General features: G+C 37.5%; 4 protein-coding genes across 6 annotated transcripts; 2 read left to right on the forward strand and 2 right to left on the reverse strand.

The window, feature by feature from the left end:
* The first annotated feature begins 1,233 nt into the window (after positions 1 to 1,233).
* Positions 1,234 to 2,257, forward strand: LOC105256949. Its single transcript, XM_011267248.3, has 3 exons — positions 1,234 to 1,510; positions 1,592 to 1,718; positions 1,817 to 2,257. The coding sequence occupies exons 1-3, from the start codon at positions 1,412 to 1,414 to the stop codon at positions 2,149 to 2,151; spliced, it is 561 nt and encodes a 186-aa protein (XP_011265550.1). The 5' UTR covers positions 1,234 to 1,411; the 3' UTR covers positions 2,152 to 2,257.
* Positions 2,258 to 3,455: 1,198 nt separating this feature from the next.
* Positions 3,456 to 9,861, reverse strand: LOC105256946 (ubiquitin conjugation factor E4 B). Its single transcript, XM_011267246.3, has 8 exons — positions 9,534 to 9,861; positions 8,200 to 8,487; positions 7,655 to 8,083; positions 6,205 to 7,568; positions 5,966 to 6,113; positions 5,134 to 5,820; positions 4,741 to 5,062; positions 3,456 to 4,444 (listed from the first exon to the last, which is right to left on the reverse strand). The coding sequence occupies exons 1-8, from the start codon at positions 9,555 to 9,557 to the stop codon at positions 4,380 to 4,382; spliced, it is 3,327 nt and encodes a 1,108-aa protein (XP_011265548.1). The 5' UTR covers positions 9,558 to 9,861; the 3' UTR covers positions 3,456 to 4,379.
* Positions 9,862 to 10,903: 1,042 nt separating this feature from the next.
* On the forward strand, positions 10,904 to 13,485 carry LOC105256947 (cytidine deaminase). Its single transcript, XM_011267247.3, has 2 exons — positions 10,904 to 11,124; positions 12,737 to 13,485. Exons 1-2 carry the CDS (start codon positions 11,088 to 11,090, stop codon positions 13,150 to 13,152), a joined length of 453 nt encoding a protein of 150 aa, XP_011265549.1. The 5' UTR covers positions 10,904 to 11,087; the 3' UTR covers positions 13,153 to 13,485.
* Positions 13,486 to 13,651: 166 nt separating this feature from the next.
* LOC105256945 (serine/threonine-protein kinase mTOR) lies at positions 13,652 to 22,348 on the reverse strand. Of its 3 annotated transcripts, XM_011267244.2 has the most exons (8): positions 22,150 to 22,348; positions 21,965 to 22,037; positions 15,573 to 21,874; positions 15,316 to 15,458; positions 15,088 to 15,228; positions 14,377 to 15,007; positions 13,895 to 14,075; positions 13,652 to 13,675 (listed from the first exon to the last, which is right to left on the reverse strand). In XM_011267244.2, the coding sequence occupies exons 3-8, from the start codon at positions 21,829 to 21,831 to the stop codon at positions 13,660 to 13,662; spliced, it is 7,371 nt and encodes a 2,456-aa protein (XP_011265546.1). In that variant the 5' UTR covers positions 21,832 to 21,874; positions 21,965 to 22,037; positions 22,150 to 22,348; the 3' UTR covers positions 13,652 to 13,659. The 3 variants fall into 3 exon arrangements, with proteins under 3 accessions (XP_011265546.1, XP_011265547.1, XP_011265545.1); XM_011267245.2 differs by having other exon boundaries at positions 14,383 to 15,007; positions 21,965 to 22,348; XM_011267243.2 differs by having other exon boundaries at positions 21,965 to 22,348.

The following is a 22,348-nucleotide window of genomic DNA, read 5'->3' on the forward strand; positions in this document are numbered from 1 at the left end:
CAAACAGTGACAATTGGTGACAATAGATGCATTCAGCAGAAAAAGCTGCTTTACAACTGTTATAAAATTCGTGAGCCTAATTGATGTATGCTCTTAGATTCAATCAAAATTAAGAGCATACACCAATCAGGCTTACAAATTTTACAACAGTTGCAAAGCAGCTTTTTCTGCTGAACGCAGATAATGTTCTGATGTTGCCTCTCCAATAAAATATTGATCTGCCTCAGACTTGTAATTGGAAAACCTTCCTCTTTTTCCATTTTTAATCGTTTCGCTATTATTTCTTCTGTGCGTTTATCGTGTGCTCTATATGATCCTGGATCTGTACTTTTTACATGCACTGCTGCACTAATGCAATAAATTAAAAAAAGACAAACATACTTTCTTTCACTCTAACTAATTGCACTAGTGCAGCAGTGCAGCTAAAAAAACAGCCCCTTGTATTCGATTTAATTTAAATACTGAGATTCCTCGACGTTTCTACAACCTAGAAAGTAAGAAATTTGTAGTGTTTTTACTTGCATTTATACCATTTATTCTTAAAATTTTTGAATTTATTTTAATTTATATAAGTTTGTAACATTATATTATACCTGGAATGGCTGATAAATCATGCTGATAAATAATGTTGATAAATAAGCTCCGGTTTCTCCTCCTTTTTTTCTTTCTTCATTTTGTCCAATGATGGACCAGCATGTGTCATCCTCAATGGTCGAAATTCTTAAGCGGCCTTTTCATTGACGCTACTTTTTAGGGTAGTTTCACTTGACATTCATTTTTCAGCGTTAAAAGATATCACGTGACTAAAAATAAAGACACCAATTCGTTATTTTTTTAAATGGATATTTTCATTTAAGGCCTTTGCACGTACAAAAATTTTAGTCGTAACCGTAAGGTCGTAAGAAAACTGACAAATCATAGTCGAGTATTCTTTCTGCGCTAAAAGAATAATCAACTGTGATTGGTCAGTTTTCTTACGACCTTACGATTACGACTAAAATTTTTGTACGTACACTGCGCGACAACGATTCGTTCCATGATCCCTTTCGCGGGGCAAGGGGAGCGTAGCCTCTAACCAATCAGCCACTGCCACGCTGCCAGCTGATTGGTCACTTCTACGCTCCCCTTGCCCCGCGAGAGGGATCGTGGAACGAATCATTGTCGCGCAGTGTACAAAGGCCTTTAAATAGATTTTCATGGTTGGTTTTTATGAACACTTGACATCTCTCTCTCTCCCTTTTCTAGAGGTTCTCTAAAGATGGTGATTAGAGCTACGTATATACATTTTCAACCAAGCTAAGCCAAGAAGCGCCAAGAATTTAATATAACATTTATTTTATTTATATCATATTGAGTGTTCTTTTTTATAATTATACATATATACACCGATATATATACATACACGTAAACAATGTTTAGTTCTGATAGCGATGTTGTTCGATGCCCTTACAATAAACATCACACTGTACCCAGATTGAAATTCCAGCGGCATCTTGTAAAATGCGAAAAAGTAACAATGAATTTTATGAATTACATTCATGCTTTTTTATGCGTAGAAACGCATATTGATATTATACGAAAATTCTTACAGAATTACCCACCGGATTACAAGGTCCTTTGTCCTTACAATGCAACGCATCGCTTAAGCAAAAGCGAGATCGAAGAACATATCAATACATGCCCTATGAGAAACACTGTTGAAGCAAGTTATATTCCACGTAAGTGTGCTCGAAATTTTATTATAAAAATCATATGTATGTAAATTTATTCGTTAAAAAATATTGGCCACTAATATAAATGTATGAATTTTATGCAGCAAGAACTTATGATATGTTATCAGAGAAATATAAGTATACAAGTGAGATTAATAGTGATGTATTCTCTGAAAGTCAAGAGGAAATGGAAAATTTATCAAAGATTTCTTTCAACTCCAAATTAAGAAACCAAACCAATGGATTCATTAAAGGACACGTAGAGTCATTTATTAACACAATGAACATTGGACAAAGTAGTTTAATGCATCGTTATGATAATCTCAATGATGAAGCTATCGGAGATGACATGGAATCAATTGCTAGTTCAATTGGACAAGGTAGAATGTCTAATACCGATTATCATAGGAGATTCAAGATGAGAGAAGGAAAGAAATAAATTATAATATTTCTTAAAATTAACATAAGACAAAATTAACAGAAGAAACATGTGGTAGATATAGGAGAGTGGTAGATTAATTTGACAAAAATAGTAATAAAAAAACTACTTTTTTAAAAATGAAATAGAAATAAAAATACTATTTTCATTAATTGTATGTTTCACAAATGATTTTCTTATATTATTAACGAGTAAGTTTTCTCTTACCAAAGAAGTTTTATCATTTTATGCTTTCATTTTTTCGCATCAGTTTTGTTTATTTTTATACTTTACATTAATCTTAATATTTACAAATGTATTATATTTCAAATAAGTTTCCCATGAACAAATTTATGTTACACATTAGTATACATATAGAAAACAATATCAAATGTCAATCAGAGGGACAAATTTATTTTTGAATCTATATATACAAATATGTATACATTTTTATTTTATTAATACTTTATTAAACATTTCAAATTGTCCTATTTTTGTTTTTTAATTTAATTATTTCACAAAATGTACCAAAAATTGCTACCTAATATAATTCTGATCCTATATGACCTTCCTAAATTCAATATTTAGTCTTTTGTCTTCCTATATAGAAAGATGCATTGCATGAAAGAATATAACAAATAATGTAGAATTCTTATTGAATGATAATCATATCTTTAAATACAATTATTTAAAAATTTATAATTACATTAAATAATTTTGATACTTAAAAAACTGTTTAATTTATATTTTTTTAAATATTAATATTTGTATGTGGGGATGGCATCATTAATTGGCGTAATGTATACATGAAATGTGATATACATAAAATTTATATTTACAATTAATAACCAAACATATTCATGTTGTCAAAGTAACAAACTGTGGCACTATATTAAATCAGAAAATTTATAATTAAAATAAATGACACTAAATAAATGCAACTATTATTTCTAAAAAAAAGACTGCAAGTCATAAGCCAAAATATAAAAATCTTTTCAATTGGCAAATATTTTTATAAGTTTAGAATTTTTTGCAGAGAGAAAGAATGTATAATTTTGAAATATTATTCTTTAAATATTGTAATTTCTTTGGAATGTTATACACATCCATATCTGTACAGGATACATAAAATAATGATTAATTAGAGAATGATATGTACAAAGATTTATGAAATTTAGAAATGAAGAAATTTTAAAATTTTAACCATATAATATATAAAAAAAGATATGTATATATAATTTGATTGATAGAAATCAACAAGTGAAATAAAAAATGTGTTTGTATATACGATATATGTGTATAATAAAACAGCTAGGCCATAGAAATATATAATAAAAATGCTTATGTCTTATTATATATGCAAAATGAGATAATATTTCCGGTATATTAAAAGCAATCAGTTTAACTCAAAGTGTGTTCACTCTAACATAAATTTGCTATAACATTTATATGTAAGAACTTAATCTTTTTTACAATGTAAAGCCAAAAGAAATTAGTAACATCTGTACATATATTAAATGACCGACTCTTAGATTGATTTTTTTCATATATTTTTTAACAAAAGAATGCAAACCATGATTTTAAATTGTCAATTGTTAAATAATTACCATGGACTTATTTTTTGTTTTAAACATCACCAATGATTTGTTGTATGATATATTCAAGTAGCAGTACTGTTGAAATAATTGAATTACAAAACTTATATCTGCATAGAGATTTTACGTCAATGTAGTTTTATTTTTAAATATCGAGTTTGTGGAAGTATATATAGAGTAATTATTTATATTAGTTTATACTATATTTTATAATATATTTCATAGTAATTATTTTCGTGCGGAATATTCTCTCGAAATATCTTACCCGCCGCCACATACATCAAAGGACGTAAAAAGTAAAGAAGCTTATCTATGAATAGTATAATTTTGGATACTGACATATAGCCAGCAAAACTATTTACAAGTTTCTAAAGTTTCTATATTTGGAGCAATATTGGCAGTTCGCTTAGCTGCAGTCTGTTAATGTTTTGTTGTATAAAAACTTGTAAATTTATTGAGCGCAATTGTTGCACAAAATAGCGAGATCATTGCACTATATTCATCAACTGCACTGGATCAATACATTTGTCGGGCAATCGATACAATAAAATGTATCATGCATTATTGACAATTATATTGGATTATTTATCTCTTTCTCTCCTTGTCTACATTCTTATTTTTATAAGTGCATAATCCTTGTCACGTTAGCACCGTTTATATATTTGTTGGCTTTTTCTTTTGTTGTTTCCATATAGATATTCTTTCTTTCAGATCGAGCACTGCAATTTCGAAAATCATCGATTTGAGATGCATGCTATGTGGATCAAAACTTCTAATAATTATATACATATTTTAAAATTGGTATAGAATATTACAAAATGATAGACTATAAAAAACAATCAAAAACTATGTTATTTGATGTCAAATATTTTTATAAATTATATATATATATATATATATATATATATATATATATATATATATACACATTCGAAATGCATATGAAACTCTATCAACTTTTAGATTTAAAAAAAATCTATCAGAAAAGAGAAAATATGAGTAGTACATTACTTACTTGGCGTAAGCATATCTTCGCTAAGTGGTTGCCGACTGAAAGGATCCGTGGCACTATTGAGTAAATGTCTAATGATAACTGCTTTGTCCATAACAATACCAGACGGTAGTTTGACTGGATCTTCCATAAGAGTGTCCATTAATGGATCCCGAAATTCCTCAGGAGCATCGCCGTAATCAGCATCACGCGCGCGATTGTCTCTCGCGATTACCGCCGCACGCTCAGCAAGAGCTATGAACCTCTCGATTTCCGTCGTAGTCTTGATAGCGGATCTCTCCAATCTGCTCGCAGCGTCGGTGAACAACTCCTTACAGAACGAACGCTGCAAATATAAATTTTTGATGTATATTTATATGTGTTATATGTATGATATATTATAAAAGACACACTCACTTCGTCACTGGCTAAAGCAGCCGCGAAATTATCACAGTCAAGATGCAAATATATATCAACCAATTGGCTAAGTAACGTCCTCGGTTGCCATCCATATTTTTGCGGTTTCCTCACTCTTAAATTTTTACACTTAGGTCCGCACAACTGTTGCAAATTAAAATTCAGCATGGCACACAATCGTCCAACTAATTCCGGTCGTAAAAACGGTTCCTTAATGTCGACTGTCAAATAATGAAACATGGCAACTGTTTCCTTGGCTAACGTAAGATAGGATCTGGCTTGTCTCTCGTCTGCCGTCAGCTGTCTCGTTCTCGATTGCTGTTGCTCCTGTGAAAGCGCGCTCCATGCGCTAGTATCAGACATGAGTTCCTGCACCTCATGTATGCGCTTCAGAGATTCCAGGCTCTCGTCGAGTAAGAAGGTAGTGTCGTTCATCAGCATATTGATAAACTTGACGAATTGCTTGCCGTTATTGCTCTCATTGATGATAGATGCTCGATGTACCGGACTATCCCACATCGATTTTAAGATCAGACTTATGTGATAACGTATTGAAAACTTGTCATAAAATTCGGAACTAGAGCCAGTAGTTTCAACGTCGGTATAAAATTTCATGAGATACGACGCCAGAAATGTCTTGGATATAGGATGTGCCATGACTTTATCGTGAAGAGTTTCTGTTCTACCCTGTTAAATATAAGACTGTAATGTAATACAATGTAATACAAAATATAGGAGAGTTTGTTTCATATGTACAAAGGACCTCACACATTTTATATAAAAAAAGTGATTTCGGTCAAATTGACTGAACATATTTCAAGAGGTCCTTTACCTGAACACTAGGATTTATTACAAAGAGGACCTCGATGATTTTTGCGATTAGATACGGATTTCGTATACAATGTGGCGTACACACAACGACGAGTAGCCAAGTGATAAGTGAGTTATCCATATTACTTGCCACTACTCCAGGGCAAAATCTGCAAATAAAAATGTAAAGAGTTATGATTATTAATAAGTCACAGTATTATGTATAATTGTATCAAATTTGATAATTTAATAAAAACTTACTGGAGTGTGAATAACAAGAATTCTGCTATGTCTTCCACATACCATTCTGGTAATGCGGTGAATTTGCATGTAACTTCCTGAGGTAACGGAAGTTCGGGAAGAGGATTACCTGGAGCAGTCTGTGTCAGAAGACTTAGCAGAACCTCGGCGACCGATATATAAAAATGTAAGCATCTTCTCAATAAGACTGGATCTATGAGACCTGCATCCGCGCACGATTTGGATTTAACTAATCGTTTCAATTGTTGCTTCCATTGTTTGATTAAGTCTTTGTTGTGTTCCGCAAAAGGACTATCTTTCCATTGGGGTTCTGTGGCTTGTAGTTCGTCGAGCATTTTTTGTAAATCCCGTAAGGCCCGCAATTTTCTCTGATATTTTTGCAACGCCGGTAACAACGCGATATGATGACAATGTAACGTGAGGAACCAACATTGTGTCGGAAACTTCGGTTCCGTCCATTTATGTGTATTCTCCAAGTGTTTCTGCCATTCCGCGACCTCTTGCGAAGTGAGTTTCAGTCTTGTGTCGTTTTTTATCTCGACAAAACTGGAGGGATGGAACGGATACAACGGGTCTACCGTGTCCAGCTTGATCTTTACAGAGAGCATTTGTAAAACTGACAATAGATTCAACATAAATCCATCCCCGGCCAAGGAGAATTCCTCCGTCTGTATTTGCGCGCGTTTCTCGTTGTGACGTAACAACGCCGCCAAATATGCCAGAGTGGCATCACGACAGTTGCTATTCGCGAGTATTGCGTGGAACATCTTGTGCAACGACGTTCTGGTACTTTCCAATTCTTGTTGTAGCGTGAGATTCACCGATTTGTCCGTGATAGGATTTCCACTGAAGAATTTCTCCGCTACTTTCGGTTGCTCCTCGGCAAATACCGATACCGAAAGGAACGGTCCTAAGAACGAGGTCCTCGTGAGCTCTCTACCGGCTGCCGATGTCATAACATCAGGCAAGAATTGAATTTGATTCGTGATCAGACGACAAATCGGGCGTATATTGCCGCTTGGTCCACAGCGAATCTCAATTAGTTCGTCTAGTGCCTCGATCGGTCTTCTATGCGTATTGCCGACCAAGCTCGCTTGCTGCATCGCGAGATACAGGCCTTGCAAGACTGGTGTGAATATTTTATTGAATGTGCTGGAACTCGTATGTGTCCTAGCCACGAGCTCATGAAGATAACCACGAGGTAAAGTCTGGGATAATATCGGATAGAGAAGATGAGTGGTGCACATAGGTATAACAGCAGCTTGGCAAATGCCGACCAACCCTTGTAGAACAAGGCTGGAATACTGAACACATTGCGCTCTTAAAATCGTCAATACGTCGGAAAGAGGAGGTACGCTGGATCGCTATAAAATATATAAATAAGAATTAATTGATTTAACAAAATCTTGTCTAATTTTTAAGTGTATTATGTGTATGTGTAAACGCATACCTTTGGGTGATTTCTTTCTTCGATGGCAATTCTTGAATAACAATCTAATAAATAAGTTAAACTTTTCGGTTGTGATGATTTGTCGCCTATGGGTAATGGTATGGCTGGTAATTGATAAGATGGAAGAGCCACTACAGGACTTAACAGAGGACTCGCTTGGCTATTTGGACTGTCTTCACGGTCGGATGACATGTCTACCGTGATGTCTTTTAAAGGATCTTCTTCTCCTCTCGAAAATATGCATAAAACCTCCATCAAGGCCTGATTGATAATATCGTTAAAATCCAGTTGTCTCTGTGTTTGCATGTACGCTGCTGTTTGCGGCAGAAATATACTTCCCTCTATAGGACTTTTCCACGATATGCATAAGACACGTGATATGACAACATATATGTGATCTGTTGTAACTTCTATGCTAGAACTTGTTGTCTAAAATGTAACAAAAGTAGAAATAAATAAGAGATATATAATAAATTATTCTCTTATTGTATCAAAAAGTTTTTTCTACTCATTTATATATTTTTTTTCAATATTAAAATACTCACACGTGATCTCGGTATTGAATCTTTTCTATCGGATTCCTCAACCTCCATAGTTTCAATTCCAGAATCAACGTCTAGTCCGGAAGTATTATACTGCTTATCGCTGCTTTCTTCCACTTCCATTGGAATATCAGCGCGCTGTTGTTGAATAGATGGAGGTATCATTGGTTCTACAAATGTTTTCGATGGGCCTGGGGTACTTGGAGAAATTGGAGCAGTAGTATTGGATGAAGTGGCAGCTACATTATTAGTGTTTAAGCCCGCTAAGCGGGCTAACCGCCTTCTCCTCATCTAGAATAAAGTAAAACAAAGAACTGAGTACTCTTTTTAGAACTCTGCCAGAAGATGCCTGAAACATTGGAAAAGCACAGTCACTCATTGTCTTTGTTGAGCTATTTTTATCAGTATGTAACAGTTTATGACAAAGAAGACAACAAGATGTAGTCTATATCATATCTTAAATATAATCGTTTGAAATTGTTTTTTTTAATTGCATAAGTATAAATCTTGAAGAGAATAAAATGAAAAATTGTAATAGACTTGCTAATAAAAATGCAAGATTATTACTTTTATATATGCTATTGCAATTTTTCAACAAAGGAATAAATATATATATGAGAACATAATCTCATGGAGAAAGGTAGGATGAAGAATGATGAAATTATTAAAAAGTGAAATTTGCCATGATAAAATCATATGATCTTGAAATGTGTTGTTGAATGCTCTGTAAAAGGTTTCCTTTATTAAAATGTAAGAGGTTGATTTATATCGCGCGTTCATTACATAATTAGTTTCCTTATGCGCGCGTGTAGGCCATTTCATTTACGACCAATGCGAAATAAACAATTTTTTTTTTGACGAGGAAAAACCGATTTCGAGAAAGCGAGTATGAGAACAATGAGTCTGTTCTTTTCGACTGCATCACGTTACCCTTCCTCGCGTTCAAAATAAAGAAAAAAAAAGGTATATGCCCAAGATTTCGCGGAAGAGATAAAAAGAGCGAGACAAAGAGACAAAGAGAGAGAGAGAGAGAGAGAGAGGGGAGCGAAGATAAAGAAAAATTGCAGAGACATATAGAGAGTGCAGTTATGAAAAGACTGGATCTTCCTGGTATGACAACAAATCGAAGGCCCGTCTGTGACATACACGAGTGTTACACTCTTTGCACCCGCGTGACAAACATATATTCAACTATTGGAGGGAAAAGGAGGCAGGCAAACTCTCGTCGAGAGGCAACGGGACGTATTAATCGGGCAGGCAGCTGTAAAGCGCGCAGATTTCGCGGCGTAAGTAATAATCGTTGGGAAGGAAGCACGATCCTTATTTCGCGCTCTCACCTCTTCCTGGCTCAGCTCGCTCATGGCGATCGCTTTATCCCGTCCGTCGTTCTGTCAAGAAAACTGGAGCTCGATCCAAGACCTCGGGGGCTCTCGAGGAGGACTCTCGCACTCGTCGCACTCGTCGCGCGCGTGTACGCGAAAAAAAAAACAGACCGTGCTCCTCGTCGCGCGACACAGCACTCGCGGCCGAGATGTGTCAGAAATTACGACAGTCACTCCACATCTGTTTGCGTTTGGACGTGAATGCAGTGATCTGGCGCCGAGTCACGGCCAGTCGTTCGCTGCGTCCTCGACTCTTCAAAACAGCTGAGCAACCAACAAGCGTGTCGCCACGCGCTCTCTACCTCTCTCTCTCTCCCCCTCTCCTCAACCCTCCCTCCCCCTCCGCGCCCCCCTCCTCCGCGTCGCATATCGTATCGATGGAAGCGAGTTAAGTCCATTTTAGACGACCTATAATTCGGGACAGTCAAATTCCTCGTATAATTTGATACGCAGCGAGCAATGATACGTGACACAAATCCATTTTCAGCGATTTATATCTCGCCGTAAATTTTGCGATCTCATTCTATTGTAATTTGAAATGCGATAAATCCACGATGTAAATCAATTTCGAGTTCTCGACAATTGGCAATCTAGAATTTATGCGTGATAGAATTTAGAGCTAAAAATTTATTGATATCTGAATGGAAAAAAAAAATAAAATAAAATTGCTGCATACATACATATAACACATGGTATATAATTATAATAATAAATTTGTAATAAGAAAAAAATTCTTATATAAGAATTGATAATAATTTTTGTATAAAAGCTTTCCCTTGCTCGCGTTATTATTATTTCATAGAACAGTAACTCGTAAATACTTAAATATTTATAAAATATTTATATATTAGCTTCTTTTCCTTCTATTCCTTTTATTATTTTTTTCCCCTCTCTTTTCTCTTTAGCTACTTTGAATTTTCCCGCGCAATACATCGATCAATTCTTTTCGATTGTCGCGAACATCTGTGGTATTTTTTGAAAAATGTATTGGTCAACAATATCAACAAGTACGAAGAGATGGAAGAGATAATTGGCGGATGGTACGATTGCAAGCAATCGCGTTTATTATCGTGCTGAATTATATCGCGTAAATGTTAGATTCGAAGCTTTTAATTCGACTGTCTCACGTGATTAGCGTTAGAGTTACGTTAGATCAAAATTAGGCCAGGTAAGGTTAGACGGAGGAAATTGGTGGGCAAGCAAAGCTGCCGGATCTCCGTCGCAAGCAACATGCAACACCTTGTGGAGGGGATAACGGGGATGTGAACGTAACGTACGTGTGAGCTCGGAGATGCGCCGTACGTTACGCTCACATCCCCGTTATCCCCTCCACAAGGTGTTGCATGTTGCTTGCGGCCGAGATCTGGCAGCTTTGTGGGCAAATAATACATGCTAAAAACCGGCGATTCCGAGGTTGCGTCGAGTGAGACGTCATTGTTGCCGAGGGCTTCATCGAGCTCGTATTCGACCTGATTAGTCCGATTGGCGGATCTTACGATTCTCGACAGGATGTATACCGGAGAAATAGTGGATTTCACGACGCTTGGTAAACGCTCGTTTCTTCAAAAGTCGAGCCACTTGTCCAAGCGCGTTCTCGTTTCTCTCTTCAACTCTCGTCATCCTTATTTTTGTCATTGTCGGCGCATATTGTCGATGCATTTCAATCCGATCGTCACGTAACATTGTGTCATCCATATTTTATATTCTTTAATTTTTTACCGCTTTGTTTTCGATTATTGCATTCATGTTTTTTTTATCGCACGCGACTGAAAAGAATTATATCTCAACACGTTGAATGTCTTCGATTCCTCCCTATAAATTAATATTATTTAGACAATATTCCTGGTATTAACTGTTAATAATATTTATACAATATTCTAGAAATGTTGGGTCTTATAGGACTGCTACTGAAAAATTTGATTTAATTTATTGCTTGTTTGATAATTTATAAATTATTTATTTTTTATATTGTATGTACTTATTTTGTTTAAATTACTCTATTGTATATGTAGCTTGTTTGTACCAGAACTGTGTCATTTATGCAAATAACTTATTGAAAGAGAAAGAAATACATCATTACAATATTTAACATATTAACAATGATATCAATAATAATTAAATGCATTTATATAAAAATTAATGAAACTTTTAATTTTTAGAAATACCAAAAAGTTGATAAAAAATTTCATAATGTCATTTAGAAATATTTGTCAATTTTTTTACAATGATATATCTTTGCAAACTTAATACAAAAGTTATCATCTTTTGGTAATAATCAAAGGAAACTGAATAATGTTTTCTAAATTACATAATATCAATTAATTGCATATACATCAAAGTTTATTACTTCACAAAAAAATTATATATAATTGAATCAATGTAGATAAGAAGGCGTATTATATAATTTCAACAGCAAATTAAGGTAGGATTTTATCAATTTTATCAGTAGTCTTATCAATGCATGATTATCACAATATAAATATAATTAAATCACAAACATATGTAGTTGACCAAAGTGCAAAGATATGAGCCAATATTGTTAGTTATAATATCTATGAATATTATTATGTATATTAATATATATGTAAATAATATATATTAATATATATTATATATATATATATTTATCTATATGTTTTATCTATATTTTTATCTATATGTCATGTATTTTTTTATCTATATCTTGAGAATGTACGCGAATAATTGTTATATCGATATAATCAATATTTCGCACGAAAAAGCGGCTACCAATCAAATCGTATGAGTCACAAAGCGCGGGATAATCGTATTATTACTTCGCATTATTAAATTATATTAATGATTACTCAAAATTCTCTCCGCGAGAAAAAGAAGAACGCTTTTTGATATAAAGAAATTTTAAAAAATTAGAAAAATTAGAAAACATTTTTAAATCTCCTTACTCTTAAAAATTATATATACAATATATATTCTTATATATTCTTAAAAATTATATATATATATATATATATATATATATATATTATACATGATTTTATATTGCGATTCTAAATTTATATTTTATATTGCGATTCTAAATTTATTTTTTAAATTTAATAATTCTAAAATTAATCACGGACCTCTGGATTCGCGTTGATAATCCAGAATCACTTCACTTGACAAACACGTATGTTTTGCAGACAAGGACATTCAAGAGCTGATAAGGGAGAGCGCGGCGGTGCGGGAGAAGTCATACTCGCCGTACAGCAAATTCAAGGTCGGCGCCGCGGTGCGATGCACCGATGGTAGCATCTCCCGGGGCTGCAACGTGGAGAACGCGTCATTCCCCGCGTCTGTCTGCGCCGAGACCGCGGCGATCGTTCACGCTGTCTCGGAGGGGAAGAAGAAATTCACAGCGTTGACCGTGGTCGCCGACCAGGAGAACGTCAAGTTCACCACTCCGTGCGGAGTATGCAGGCAAGTCATCTCCGAATTCTTCGGCGATAACATACCCATCTACCTGACGAGAAGCGACATGAAACAGGTTCTACGGACTAAAACGAGCGAATTGTTCCCGTTCTCGCCGTTTCACACAAGTGACACGAAAACTTCCTAATCTATCTCTATTCGGAGGTGACGCTCGATCATCATAAAGGCTATGACTAAATTTTTCTAATGCTGCTCCTCGATTCGAATATTATATAATCTTATGTTATATATGATTTAATGTTTTATTTCGAAGAAATTAATCGATGCCGAAGTATTATTTACAGTGACGTAAATATACTTATCGATTGTTTAAAATATGATATATTACGATGTAGCACTGAAACAAAAGTATTATTGTTGTGACGTTTAAAAAGAGAAAAATGATTTGTTAAGATTATTATTGATTGTTAATCAAGTTTATAACGTATATGATACGCTAATATATATTTGTTATATCTATGATCGTTATTTTATTACATATAAATCATATATAATAATATATCATATAATAATATATATGTACACCCCATATTATTATCGAATTAAATCTAATAACTTTGTAAAGTTATAAATACAAAAGCGGGTAATTGCTTACATATGAGACTTCATCTTGACTAGAAGTTTTGTCTCATTTTTACCAAAATGGACACCTGTAACAATATGTAATGTTAAAACCTTTATATGTCCATGCTTTTTATATAACTTATACATAATTCTCTTTATATAAAATCAGACAAGATCTGAACAAATTATTTATATGCACATATATATCAAACAAAATAAATGCATATGTTGTAAATAATAAAAATATATAACTATAAATAAAAATATATAACTATAAAAATATATAACTATAAATAATTACGTACCATCCAATGTAACACTGACAAAGGTTTTCATTATTTGTAGCCTGCTGAATTAGTAGATCGACTTGTCGTCGAACGCTGAGACTTTCCTCGTGCGAAAAATCGCGTCCTGTTAATTTATCTCTGACTCTGGTTATAATCGTCAGGGCTTTCTTATTCAATGCTTCTGGTTGATTATTATCAGCTGCAAAAATATTGAAAGCAGAGCCTACATATACTTGGGAAAGACAGACATGTGTAATAATTTTATTACAATTTACTTTCAACAATGCTTGGATTTCTATAAATCAATTATAATCAAAAAGATTTTTATATATGTACATGTCATTCTTTGTCAATGTTTTGAATTGGAAACAAATTTTTATTAATATCTATATATAAAAGTATAAATTTTAAGCATTCGTAAAGCTTTAGAAACGATCGATTTAATTATTTATCATTCGACTCAATGCTAAGTTAATGAATTTAGAAAAAAATGCCTTTACCTTTACCTCCATTTTCAATGCTACACGGTACACCCTTCTTTGGTAACGTAGCAGTAAGAGAATCGAGCATATCGCCCTGTTCCTGGCTGCTACTCGCGCTCATGCTCTGTGCGTCCGATCGTTTACTCTTAGGTACTGCGTTGTCCATCAATCTCCAATTGAGAAGAGGGTCGTACACGAACGCTTCCAGGACTGCCATTAAACTATCCTTGTTTCGATGCAGTACAGACATCACGGATTCACAGGTTCTCCTGTACGTTCCTTCGATGCCGGTCACTTCCATCGCGTTAATCAGCATTCGCGTCAGACGGAACGGTATCTTTTCCGGGAACTTTTCGCGCGTCATCGCCACCTCGAAGCAATCTCCGAAGTCGATGTGTAATATCTTACCGCTGAGACGATCCAGCATTAGATTAGAAGGATGACGATCGCCGAGACCAAGTATGTATCCCACCATAGACATCACGGCTAAAGAACGCGTGTAATTTGTTCTGCGATCGAACCATATCTCGCTCGATGGCGATTTTAGCCACAAAAGACGCGCCAAGTCGTCTCCATGTGTATGTTCGAGCGCGTGTTCAAACACCTCGACCTTCTGCATGAGCATAAGATGATCATAGTCAGGTGCCATCTAAAAACATAAAAAAAGTTATAGTATAAATATAAAATATATAGTATAATTGTAAAGTTTAGAAAATTTATCATACTTACTCGCAACATTATCCTATGTTCGATATTGAGTAATATCTTTTTCTTTTCTCTATAATCTCTAATAAGAGTATGAAGAGTATCGCAATACGGTACCCAACCGATTAATCCACTGTTTGTGGATAATGGAATCACGGCGTATCTCTAAACATATATAATCTAATTAATATAAAATCTTATACAATTCGCACAATACATCTACATTTATGTCAATTTCAAATTAAACCTTACCTGAATAGTAAGATTTCTTCGGAAAGTATCCGGATCTCCCAACAAGAGAGTATTAACTAGACCAAATAATTGCATCACTCTTTCATCTTGCCTTAAATCTTCATGACCTTTTAATAAGAACATGTAATCCTTACCGTTGCTACCTACAAAAAAAAATATATATATATATATTAAAATATATTAATATTATTTGAAAATTTCTCTAATTAAAAAAATATATTTTTTCTATTGCAATTTAATTTTAAATTGTAACCAACCTTTAATGCATAGCTTCCTTGGTCTCTGTTTGCTGGTTATTACTTGCATAGAGCTATGAATACTGGCTATTCTCACTATAGCCTGGCCAGGACTGTAACTTCCTGGTACAGCCAACTCCAAGTCTCGACAGAGTAGCAATTTCGGACTAACGTATTGCAATTCTAAACTAGTCAATTGCGGCAATTGTCGAGATATCCTTCGAAATACGTGATAATACAAATCCCAAGCTTGATTCAAATCTCGAACGTTTCGTGACGCTTTATATCTATGACACCATTCTTGCGCTTCCATCAAGTCCCTTCCATAAGCTTGATTGAAGGAAGTTTCTTTCAAAGTCTGCGGCCCCCTTTCGAGCATAGCGTGCAACGGCTCCAGAGTATCGAACATGCCTCTGACATTTCTTTCACCAAAGTACAATCTACTGGCCTCCTCCAAACCTTCGTGCCATAATTCGTGCCATAAAATCGCGACTCTGATGAGCTCATCGCTCGCCATCATGGCTTGTTGGACCAATGTTGGACTATGTTCGCACATGCTTTTCAAAATTTTATTAGCCGCGGTTTTTCTCGCATGACTAGCGCTCTTTGAAGCTACCGTCAACGGATAAACCAAAGCCTGAGGATGCGTTTTTCCTATATCTATAAGAAGATGATGTATGCAACGGCCAACTAACGCTCTGGGTGTGTCGATCCTGGCTATGAGTTGTGGGATTACTTGCAGCCAAGTGTTTATTTCTATCAATCTTATACCCTCGACGACAGCGTCGTATACTTCCGGCCATTGACCATAGTCGAACCAGAGTGTCAGCAGACGGAGAGTGTCCTGCAGGGAATTGCCATCCGACAAATTGATGGATCTGAAAAATCCTTCCACAGCTGGCACAGTAAATTGAGATATATATTGCGAAAGATTATTGCGCGTTCCGTTCCCGGGTACAACTGCTTCTGCGGGCGTGGAATCGTTGCCCTGTTGATGCTTATAAAACAGTACAGTTTCATAATTGGTATAGGCAAAGGCGTGCCATGCCTTGTACCATGTAGGATCATGTTCAGTTGCCGCGGCATAATAAGATAATACCGCGGGAATAGAACGCTCGTTTATGCCCTGCAAGGCTTCCACCCACTCGCCAAGCTTGAGATAGCATCTGGCGAGCACTCTCTTTTTGCTCTCGTGTTGCTTTTCGTCATCTTGATTCGTTGTTACTGCCGCCGTCGTTGGATGCAAATAAGTTTGCACGAACCGCTGCAATTGATTGTAAGCCTCCTCGCGTTTATTCCCGACCCACAGGTGCTTGCAGTAAGCAAAAGTCACCTGGGGATGAGTGGTCGGTAACGGCTGATCTGGAGTCAAGGATGGGTCTGTACCCATCAACATCACCAATGTTTTGTGACACAGCATCAAACTGCCGCTCTTTCGGCAGAGACTGGCGTACTTGAGCCACGTGTACATGTCATCCTGCGGCGAGACCACCAACGTATGGACCTGTATAATCTTCTGCCAGTCCTCCACTATTTTTTGTCCACCTTGAAGTCTCTCCCACCACATGGCCTTGATAGCTGTTCTGCGTTCAGGTACAAGCTTGAACTGTATCACTTCCTCCAATTCTGCCAACTTTTGTACCTCCACCATAGCATTGTACGCTCGTTGATAGCTCTCACCAGCCATAGCGGTCAGTTCGGTATCCAATAGATCCCTTGCGCTATCGATGAGCTGATGCGCGACATTGTATTGCTCGTCATGGATCGCCAATACCGCTCTGTAAAATGCTCCGTCTTGACTATCCTTTGGTATTAGCGAGACATACTTTTGCATACTTTCCCACTGACCTAAACCCCACGCGGCAGCCGCTGCCATTCTCGACATTCTTTGTTTGATGTCATCGCATTGATTCGACGACCATTGTTTCGTTGCAACTTCGTGCAGTTGGCCCCACTCGCCGAGAGCCTCCAGACAACGCATCTCGCCCAAGATGGATTCTACATCCGCAGAATCGCTCTCCAGACGTTCCTGGTATAGTTGCAGCGCTTTGTCCCAGTTGTGAAGTTTCTCGTACCAACGTATCTGTACTTTGAGATCCTGTTGACTGTGTTGATTCATCACATACTCCAACAAGCCCTCGGCCGCTTCCTTCTGTTGAAGCTTATTATTGATGGAGATCAGAGATTCGAATACGTTACTGCTTCTGCTTTTGTGAAACTCGTCTTCCTTATAGTGCAAGGCCTTGGCGTACGCGCGACAATGCATCGCTGTATCCCCCAGAATCTTGTTATCCAACGGCAGTGGGCCCTTATCGCAGTGCTCCATGAACTCGGCCAAATTCAAAATGGTCTGTGTCACTTCAGTAGGTAGATCGGGAACCATTAATGCTTGATGCAGCGTTTGTATTAATTCTGTCCGGTAATTCTCGTTTAATTCAGTCCAGCATGAGACGAAGGCTGCGTTGAATAGATCTCGCGGTAATACGGCGTACGTTTGTGCCAACGCCCAGCAAGATCTTAGAGCTGGAGACGGGGACTCTTTAAGCAGACCAATGGAAAAGCACCGCAGCCACTCGAGCCAATCGTCCTTGGACACTCGCCGCGTCGCCGTCCATGCTTTCTGCAAATTAGAAGCTGATACATGTAATTTTTTGATCGTAGTCGTTTCCGAGGGCGTCAAGGAGAGCTCGCGATTCTTATTGCGCGAGTGTCGCAGTCTCATCAGCAAGAAATCTTCACCGTCCGTCGCAGTCGTGTCGGTGAGGATCTTATCTACTAGAATGTCGTATCGGGAATTGACAATCTTGTGTTTTGTCATAACTTTCTGCACCAACACAATGAAAATTTGATACTTCTTGCCCAACTGCATCACGACGGCGCAAAGCGTGTCCATGGCCGTGTTTCTTAGCTCCGGACATTGATCTAACGTACGCACTAAAGTGTGAACAATTCGCGATGCGAAATCCGTGAAATCTAGCGTATCTGCCAAGAGATCGACCGTCTCAAGAGCGACCTTATTGACGGCTATCGGACAATCGTTCGCGTAAAACAACTTTACGATTGGCGGTAGAACGAGGTGCAGATAATTATCCAGATTATTTCCGAATGTCTGTAGTGCCAGAAGCAATTTTACCGTCACCGCGCGATCTTTGCTCGTGTCGTGTGTCAGTACTCTCAGTATCGGAGGCATCAGTTGCGGCAGATAGATTTTGAACTCTGCGCCCAGGGCCACTGCAATCTGCTCGACCAAGAGTATCAGTGTAGTCTGTAACGGGCTGTTCACGGTCCAGAATTCTTTGATCAAGGTGAATATATCGTCCAAGTAATTTCGTATATGTTGCTTCACGATCGCAATGAGAACGGCCAATTGTTGAAACAAGAATTCTCGAAAATTTATATCCGCCGTATGCACGACATTCAGAAAGCTCGGCATCACCTGCGAGATATATGGCACGCATTTTATTCCGAGACTCTTGAATATAAAGGTCACCGCTTGTACCACCATAGTATGATGTTGAGACAAGGTTGGTTCGCGAATAATTCGCATAAGTGTCGTGATAGCAATCGCTGGATAAAACTCCTCCAATGTAGATGGTGACATATTCACCAGCATTTCGCTAGTGGTCAAGTCTTGAGTATTCTCTACATCGCTCTTGGTATCTGCCATAGAGCTGAGCGTGTCTAACTGGCAGTCGATTTGCCCGAGATTCATCTTGTGTTTATACGGATCCAACGCGCCCAACAATCCGAGTACTCGGATAGTCTCTCTTCTGATGATTGGTTGTTGTTCGGTCTTGAGGAAATTGATAAGAACGTCCAGCAAGGTCGGATATTGCATGTATGGTTTCACTACGTGGCCGGTACTGCCGACCAACTGACCAAAGACCCACAATGCCACGCCTCTTTTCTCAGGCGAGCTGGCATCTACCAACATTTCCAGCAATATCGATGAGAGTTCAGGCATCCATTGTTGCATCTCGGCACCGTTGACTTCCGCCAGATCACCGATTGCACGTAGAACGGCCAATATTACTCCAGGGTTCGGGTCGGATTCCTTTAACTTTGGAACGAGAACTTTTAAGATTGGTTCCATGTACGGTCGAACGAGTCTCGGCGCGGTGACGACCAGGTGATCCAACATTCGGGCGGCTTGCTCCTTGTTACGACCCATTCCCGAATGCTCCAATTCCGTGAGAAATTGCACCAGAGTCTTTCTCAACGACGGCATAACGTAAGCGGGATTCAGCGTGCTAAGTCGCCCGACAGTACGAACCGCCAGTTCTCTTATCTCGAACATTTCGTCGTTCATAGCGATGAATAGCGCGGATAAATTCTCTGCTTGCGCCAATTGAACGTCAAAGGAATCGTCCAATGATGCCAATACCCACAGTCGAACATCGGGATCGGTGTCGGTTATTCCCACCACTAGCAATTTACCAAGAACAGTGGAGACAGTAGTGATTACCGTGGGACCAGATTGATTCAGCGTCAATCTCAACAATCTGGAACACGTTTTCACAGCCTCCAATCGGACTTCCGCCTGTTCCGATGTTAAAAAATGATCCGCGCATCTCTTTACAAATTGTAACAGCGGATTATTATCAAAATTGAATGTGCCTAAAGTCTTTAGCGCGAGTACCGTCGACGAAACGTCATCTGCCGTGGAATTGGGACTGGTCACTGTCCACGGGGCTCCAGGATGTCTCAATGGCTTTTGCATCAAAACCTGAGATAACATTCGCAAAAGACCTTGAGATATATCTACCTGCAGGGATGGGATACTGTGCGCCAGTTCTCTGAGAGCCGTGGTCAAAATTGGACTCAATCCAGTTTGGAACATGGGCTCCAATAAATCCCTAACGTCGGAAGCTATGACCTGTTTGACTGCATGACCGAGCAGAGTGATACAAACAAATACTGCGGGTTCTAGGGAGGTACGTTTCTTACTCGGCGTTTCCTTAGACGGTAGCAGACTCTTGATCACTTCCATGATCTTCGGTAAGTATGGATTTATCGCGTCCTCCACTGCTACGGCTATAAAACCAATTGACGTGAAAGCGGCATAGCGATCTTTCTCGCGACTGCGTAAGATCAGCAGAAGATATGCCAAGGATTCTTTCAGATGATCCCTTATAAATTTCTCCTTGTTGAAAGCGGCAAGTCTCGGCAACAGCATCATAAGAGCATGTTGAATGTGCGGACTTCTAGATATTTTTTGATTCATAATGTCATTGTACATATCATCCAATCTCTCTTGCATTAAACATCTGCAAACAGTCGACTCGTGTGCCGGATATAATGTGTGTTGGGACGTGGAGGCGTTCTGACTGGACCTAGCCCACTTCGACACTATCGTTGTCTTCAAGCGTGGCATCAAAGAAAGAATATCATTTTCATTTTGCGTAGAACCATTTAATCTCTCCATTAAAGCCTCATAGTTTCTTTCCCATTGAACATTGCTACATCTCAGCAACTCGTTTAACACCAATAACGAGCCGTGTATCCTATCGTCTCTGTTAATGCCCTTCTCTTTCGTATGAACTTCTTCGAATCCATCTACTACTTCGTCGTAACACTGTTTGTACCATTGAGACTTGTGCATTTGTTTCGCAGTTTCTCTCTGAGCAGTGACTACCAACGCTGCTCTCAAAGCTTCCACAGCACCTTCTCGTATAGCCGGTTTAGGATCATGTATAGCGTTAAATATCAATTCGAAAAACGGTGTAACTTGTTGAAAAAAGTATGTTGGCACAGAGACGGCGAGTTCTCTCAGCACGAGCACAGCAGCATGTCTTCTACCATCGTGTCTGTCTGCACCAAGCCATTCGAAGGCACGTTTCACTTCAAACTCGACATACTCGGCTGTATAAGTACCCGAAACTAGCGCTAACTTTCCGACAGTCTTCGCGGCTAATTGCATAACGCCCACATCGTTGGAAGGTATCAAGTTTCTAAGATAATTGGCAAATCGTACTGTTCGTGTATTAAAATTACCTACGTCTGCTCCTATAAGACAAACTATGGCTAATATACCGCCCTTCTTCTCATTTATATCGGAGGCGGACACCATTTCAAATATGTGATGATTAAATTCATCCATAAAGGCTGTGATTTCCTCCTGCGACGCTTCTCGCAGTTCCCTCTTGACGTACAGGCACAAGTCGCGTGCCGCTTTGTTACGTGCCTCCTCATTTCTCGACTTCAGTCTTTGGACAAACTGTTGCATTAATATACTCGACATTGTTTTAGAATTGGATGCATAAATCAAGGTGTAAAACATAACACTTATGATTTCATTAGATGTATCTCATCTATTTAATGGCCTAAAAAGCAAAATTCGATTATTCTATCTTGTTTATAGCAAAATAGGAGATAAAGTACCCAAAGAATTATACATAATTTTTGTTACCTACTTGTCATTATATAAATTCCTTGCTACAGCGCAATATTATTCCTAGCAATGCAAATGCGATTCATTTCTTCCAGCTAAAAAGAGTTCTGTAATTTATCCACACGTACATAACTACTTGAACTTTATATAAACATGTGTGTATCTTTGATCTTTCTAATTATTTTATTCACAACTCATATCTCTTACTTTTCATATCGTGTCTCTTAATTTTCATTTCGTATAACAAATAAGACAGCAACGCGTTTTCGTATTAAATCGGACATTATTTCTCTTTTATCATTTTCGCGTGACTTATGTCACTATCAAATGTAAAGCAATCATATGATCGCAGTGAACCATAATATATAAAACCACAGGAAATCACATCACCATCCACCACGTTTAA

This window comes from Camponotus floridanus, unplaced genomic scaffold (assembly GCF_003227725.1).
Source record: "Camponotus floridanus strain SB8 unplaced genomic scaffold, Cflo_v7.5 scaffold24, whole genome shotgun sequence".
Lineage (NCBI taxonomy): Eukaryota > Metazoa > Arthropoda > Insecta > Hymenoptera > Formicidae > Camponotus > Camponotus floridanus.

What these genes read in the sequence shown, in the direction of transcription:
- LOC105256949 (XM_011267248.3), top strand. Translation starts at nt 1,412, where the DNA reads ATGTTTAGTTCTGATAGCGATGTTGTTCGATGCCCTTACAATAAACAT. An exon ending in ATCTTGTAAAATGCGAAAAA is followed by an intron (nt 1,511 to 1,591) that starts GTAACAATGAAT and finishes AAATTCTTACAG; the next exon opens with AATTACCCACCGGATTACAA. An exon ending in TGAAGCAAGTTATATTCCAC is followed by an intron (nt 1,719 to 1,816) that starts GTAAGTGTGCTC and finishes AATTTTATGCAG; the next exon opens with CAAGAACTTATGATATGTTA.
- LOC105256946 (XM_011267246.3), bottom strand. Translation starts at nt 9,557, where the DNA reads ATGAGCGAGCTGAGCCAGGAAGAG. An exon ending in GCGAGCTGAGCCAGGAAGAG is followed by an intron (nt 8,488 to 9,533) that starts GTGAGAGCGCGA and finishes ACTTTATTCTAG; the next exon opens with ATGAGGAGAAGGCGGTTAGC. An exon ending in CTGCTTTAGCCAGTGACGAA is followed by an intron (nt 5,063 to 5,133) that starts GTGAGTGTGTCT and finishes TTATATTTGCAG; the next exon opens with CGTTCGTTCTGTAAGGAGTT.
- LOC105256947 (XM_011267247.3), top strand. Translation starts at nt 11,088, where the DNA reads ATGTATACCGGAGAAATAGTGGATTTCACGACGCTTG. An exon ending in AGTGGATTTCACGACGCTTG is followed by an intron (nt 11,125 to 12,736) that starts GTAAACGCTCGT and finishes TATGTTTTGCAG; the next exon opens with ACAAGGACATTCAAGAGCTG.
- LOC105256945 (XM_011267244.2), bottom strand. Translation starts at nt 21,831, where the DNA reads ATGTTTTACACCTTGATTTATGCATCCAATTCTAAAACAATGTCGAGT. An exon ending in AACATAGGATAATGTTGCGA is followed by an intron (nt 15,008 to 15,087) that starts GTAAGTATGATA and finishes TTATGTTTTTAG; the next exon opens with ATGGCACCTGACTATGATCA. An exon ending in CATTGAAAATGGAGGTAAAG is followed by an intron (nt 14,076 to 14,376) that starts GTAAAGGCATTT and finishes ATATTTTTGCAG; the next exon opens with CTGATAATAATCAACCAGAA.